The 5,870-nt window shown below is 41.1% G+C and overlaps 1 protein-coding gene across 2 annotated transcripts in view; it reads left to right on the forward strand.

The window, feature by feature from the left end:
- Wdr7 (WD repeat domain 7) overlaps positions 1-5,870 on the forward strand; it is a 272,657-nt gene that overhangs the window by 45,018 nt on the left and 221,769 nt on the right. For both annotated transcript variants that reach the window (XM_029471767.1, XM_021150163.2), the window contains exon 13: positions 2,282-2,477. In XM_029471767.1, coding sequence (XP_029327627.1) covers positions 2,282-2,477 — 196 coding nt within the window. The remainder of the gene's footprint in view (positions 1-2,281; positions 2,478-5,870) is intronic.

Genomic DNA, 5,870 nt, shown 5'->3' on the forward strand with positions numbered 1-5,870 from the left:
GTGGTGGTGGTGGTGGTGGTGGTGAGGGTGGTGGTGGTGGTGGTGGTGGTGAGGGTGGTGGTGGTGGTATATAGTATGTGTTTTGGGGAGGGGTGGTTGCCAGAGGTTGATGTTGGATGTGTTCCTCAGTTGGTCTTCACCTTATTTTTGAAGAGATGTTCTCTCCCTGGGGCCTGGAGCTTCCTGGCTGGCTAGTGTGGATGCTAGGGTTAGTGTGTCTCTTCTTCCACAGCACCGGTCTTGCAAGTGTGCACCACTGTGCTCGGCTTTTAGTGTAGGTGCTAGGGACCCAAATTTCAATTGCTATGGGCAGCAGGCCATTTACTGACTAATCCTTTTTATTGGAGATTTTAGAGGGCTCATGAGTTGAAGCAGTAAAACCACAAGGGCAGGCTTGATGGGAGCACAGGATCAGAGCAAGAGCAGGGATGGCTAGTGATGATTCTTTGCAGTTAGAGATGAGGAGCTCCGCTTCATGGGGCAGAAATACAGAAACCCACCTTTCCAAAACAATTAAATACCAGATGCAAAATAAAAAATAGTCATTATCACCTGATACAGTATTCATCTCTTCCTTGTAGAATTAGTGAATTATTTGACAAATCCAGAGTTAGTGCTAATGATAATTCATACACATTCAAGGCTTGCACTTTATTAAACTGTCTTTCATCTGGAGTTAGAATATATGTCTTGTCCACTGATAGATTTAGTGTATGTTTTGTAAAATAATTGAAAGTAAGAGCATCAGGATATGTAAATTTGCATGTGTGTATTTCCCAGTTTTAGTCTATGGTGGCTAAATTTGAATTAGTGTTTTAGTTTGTCAGTTTATTTTTATTTATTTGGTAATTATAAAACTAATTTGTACATGTCAGAAATGTGTTTATTTTCTGTTGTTATTATGTCTTTTTCAAGCAAAAAAGGCATTGAATAGTCATAAACAAGCTTAGTAAGTGTCTAAGGCAATTCTGTGTAATGCTTTGAGCAAAGTTTGTAGTCTCTCTCTGCACTTGGTTTTCTTACCTTTAAGATTACTTTCAGTTGTAAGCATTCACCAGAATAAAAGTACAGCTAACTCCTGGTGGAGAGGGAGTAGGAGATGTAGGGAGGACCAGTGAGAGCCACATTCATAGACTCAGGATGCTACACTGTTGTAAAGGAAAACTCAGCCTTGAGCTGGGAGCATTCACAACAGACAAGGGCCCAAGCACAGTCACATTTACACCAGCATTGTAAAGGCTCTAGGACATCCTATGGCTCAGATTAGAGCTGAGGATGGATTGTATTTATAGTCCTAGTACTTGATTAGTTGAGGTAGGCATAATCTAAGTCTGAGGCCAGCCTAGGCTATGCCAGGACACTTGGCTCAAAAACAAAACAAAACAAAATAGCAAAGCATTTTCACTGGAACAAGAGCTATGCAGCATTACGGGCCTTATTTATTAAGACAGTCACAATAAATTCAGATGGTTGCTTTCATATGGTTACATATTAAATTGCTTACAAATTGTCCTATAGAAACTAAAAGTCTTTTAATTTGCTATAAGTGTAGATTCAGCTCTCTCTTGCTAGTGAAAATCATTTCTTTGCTTATTCATCAATGATATTGTTTTAAAGGGAAATTGAAGGGTAGACATTAGTAACGAGCAGGGAACACTCTGAGAAATGTTTAAGTGTCTGTCGTGTGGTTAGTTGAGTGCTGTGCCTTCTGTCATTATAGGCAAATACCACGAAGGGAGCAGGGGTGCCGGTCTGCAGACAGTGTGTGAAGGGAGAAGACAATGTATGTTAGCTGTGCCTCGCAACTGTGTGAGACTCTGAGGGACTCTATTGGGACAACAGTGCAGGGAGAAGCATGGGTCTAAATGAGCCGTGAGCAGAAAAAAAGACCACAGAAAGCTCTCTTTGGAAACAAAGAAAAATAAGTTCATATTACAGAAAGAGAACAGACACATAAGAACAGATCACCCCACCCACCCTGACCCGCGCCATCCAGTTTTGCCTTTGCAGATGTAGCAATTGTTTTAGGGAGGTTCTTTTCAAATATCAATGACATCTTTCCAGTCTTTAATCTTTCATTATTTAGCACTTTTAAAGCATATCTATTTGAACCAGGAACTTTTCATTAAAATCTAAAGAAGAAATTGTTCAGAGTGACCTAATATAGTGGTAGGTTTTCAGTGGTGTATATATATAACCTATTACTTAACTTATTGGGAGACAAGGTCTACTTTATTCTACTTTTAATGTAAATCTAATGAAACTTTATTCTCCTTTTTAGGCAAGAGTTCAACACTGCATCTGTTCCGTAGCCAGTGACCACTCTGTAGGACTCCTGAGTCTGCGAGAGAAAAAATGCATCATGTTGGCGTCTCGACACCTCTTTCCTATTCAAGTGATCAAGTGGAGGCCTTCCGACGACTACCTGGTGGTGGGATGCACAGACGGCTCTGTGTATGTCTGGCAGATGGACACTGGTAAGAATGAATGTGGAGAGGGAGTGGAGTCAAATAGTTCTTTATATAAAAATGTGGAAATGTACAGAGGTTTTTATAGATTTTTCTTGTAACTATCCTTTCTAATTTTATTTTTATCCATGATGGCATGTGTAGCATCCTTGTATTTGCTGTATCATGTTAGACCTTTAGATGGTTTGACAGTCCTTAAAGACATGCAGTGGAGGGAGATGTGCAGATGAGGACGACGGGGCAGTGATGCCCATATTATGTATGGATGGCCAAGCAGGCTGAGGGAGGCTGTTGTGGCTCATGTTAAAAAGCAGTGGAAAAAGTTAAAGCCAGCTTTGATTTGAACAGCAGAGAAGTGAAGCTGGCTGGGTCATTTTAGGAGCCAAATTGAAATGGACACTGTAGGCTTTAAAGACAGCATGCGAGTTTTCAGTTTTATGTATGTACGGGTCTAGTTTAGAATAAATAATGCTCAGCTGAAAAGCACAGGCACTGATAGATGTGCACATACCGATCAATATAGTTTTTTACCAGGAATATTTCAGCAGGTAACTCAATGGTTTAGTTTAAGTTTTTTTTACAAACATATGTGCTAATACTTTTGCAATTTTAAGTAATGTGTATGAATGTTTTTATTCTCCTTCTGTCTGCTCTTTAGAGTCCTTTTGAAGTAGATTGGACAGGCGTTTTTTGCTTGTCCTGCAGCAGTGGAGTAGGGATGAGTACATGCGCTTCAGCCGTCTTCACAAGAGCGAGCACTCCTAAAATCTAACAGACTCCTTTGCATCTAACTCTATATTCTGCTTTATACTGTAATTAATATGTTCTGTTATATTTTAAAAGCACTAGAGATTAAAAGAGAAGCAAGGCAGACTGAAGTCACACAGCTCTGTGGTAAACATTACCGCTGGGACATTTATTTCTGATGTATTTTTGGGTGATTTTAAGGGGAGAATTGCTTTGGGTGGAGAGATGGCTCAGCTGTAAAGAGCACACACTGCTCTTGTAGAGGATCAGCCCTCAGCCCGCTGGAGCTTCCACTCCGGGCGTGTGTACATCCTCCTTAGGCACTCACACTCACATGTCGAGAGCCACCCCAAAACATACACATCATTTTAAAAATACGTAAGAAGGAAGGATTGGAGTTTTCCTGGGTGTCCGCCAAGAGATACCAAAACAGAGTCTTTCCTGTCCCCTCATAAAACCCCAACTCGTCCCTATATAAATGTTCTCTCTGAGAAAAACAGGATACGGAACCTCAGGGTACAGAACTAAAAATCTCATCAACTTCCATCAGAGAATTTGAGGATTTTAGAGAAGATGGTACTCAGCAGCTGAATGAACGTAAAGGGGATAGCTGTAACGACTGAGCTATGTTAAGAAAAGATGAGTTCATGGTTGAAAAAAATGACAAAGACAGTACAGGATAGACAAAGGAGAAGAGTGCCAAGGCAGTGGCCTTGATATGATCTTCAAGGTCAGAGCAGAAAATCTCCTCAAATTAAAGAAAGACTTACAGGCAAGTCAGGATTGACTGACGCCATGCATCAGATGGACATCACAGATAGTCTACAGAATATTCTGCCCAAACCTCAAAAGGTATGATACTCTGTTATGCTTGCAGACAGGAGCATGTTGTCCTCTGAGAGGCTGCATCCATAGCTGACTCAGACAGATACAGACACCCTCAGCCAAGTAGTGGATGGAGCTTGGGAACTCTTATGGAAGAATAGAAGGAAGGATTGAAGGCCCCGAAGGGGATAGGAACTCCATAGGAGGACCAACAGAGTCAACTAACCTGGACCCTTGGGGCTCTCAGAGTCTGAACCACCAACAAAAGGACATATAGGGGTTGGACCTAGGCTTCTCCATTCCTATATAGCAGATGTGCAACTTGACCTTCATACATGTCTTGAACAACTGGAATGGGAGCCGTCCTAAAAGCTGTTGCCTATATGTGGGATATGTTCTTCTAGCTGCCTTGTCTGGCCTCAGTGGGAGAGGAAGCACCTAGCCTTGCAGAGACTTGATGTACCCGGGTTGGGGGTTTGGGGAGCTACGCACTCAGAAGAGAAGGGGAGGAGGAATGAGGGAAAGATTGTGGGATGGGGTGATGGGGGGGGGGCGGGCAGTGAGCGGGATGTAAAGTAAACAGGCACACAAAAATTAAGAAAAGAGAGAGTCCATTTCTACCCAGTGGCCACTGGAGGCTTCTCAAGAATGAGCTGCATGCACGGACAGAAAACAGATCCTAACCAAGTCAGAAAGATTGAAATAGCTCTGGTGGCCTATGTGACAATAGTGCCACAAAGCTTAAAATTAACAGCAAAGAAATCACCAGTAAGTACAGAAACTTCCTGAGCTGAAACAAATCATTACTGAATGATAAGTAGGTCAATGACATAAAAAAGAAATAAAAAAATTCCTGGAACTAAATGACAATGTAAACACAATACCATAAAAAAAAACCCTGGGACACATTAAAAACAGTCCTGTAAGGGAAAGTCCAGCTCTAAGTGCCTGCAGGAGGAAGTCAGAGCACACATGAGGAACTTGATGATGTCATTCAAGAATTTCAAACAAGAACTAACCATACCAAAATCCAGAACATGACAAAAAAAAATAATAAAAATCAGAGCAGAAAGCATTGAAATGTACAATACAAAGACATGCATATAAACAATAAAAATCAATACAAAGAATCAACAAATCCAAGATAAACAAGATTATCAGACCCCTTCAGACACCAATGAAACTTGTAAAGAAATAATTTAAAAATCTGTGCTATAATTTTAAGTTGAAAAATATAATTGAAATGGATTAATTTCTAGATTCATCCAAAGCACCAAAGTTAAACCAGGAGGAGATGGACAACCTAACCAGACCCACAATGAATGAAGAGATTGAAACAGTCAGAAAAAGCTTTCTGATTAACAACAGCCCAGGCCCAGATGGATTCACAGCAGAATCCTACCAGACTGTCTAAAAATCCTCAGTACAATTCTCACAAACTAGTTACAGGCATGCATGAAAACGATTCTTCACTGTCAATCAAGTTGACTTTATCTCAGAGATGCAAGTATGGTTCAACATACACATGTTAGCAAATGCAATAAATCACATACAATGGCCTAGTGACAAAAATTACATGATCATTTTAAAAGATGCAAGGGGGCGGGGAAGGATAATGTCCAGCACGTCTTCATAGTAAAAGTCCTAGAGTGTAGGACTTAAAGGAGCATATTTTAACCTAATTAAGAATACATACACACAGCCGGGCGTAGTGGCGCATGCCTTTAATCCCAGAACTCGGGAGGCAGAGGCAGGCGGATTTCTGAGTTCGAGGCCAGCCTGGTCTACAAAGTGAGTTCCAGGACATCCAGGGCTATACAGAGAAACCCT

This window comes from Mus caroli, chromosome 18 (genome assembly GCF_900094665.2).
Source record: "Mus caroli chromosome 18, CAROLI_EIJ_v1.1, whole genome shotgun sequence".
NCBI classification, from domain to species: Eukaryota; Metazoa; Chordata; class Mammalia; order Rodentia; family Muridae; genus Mus; species Mus caroli.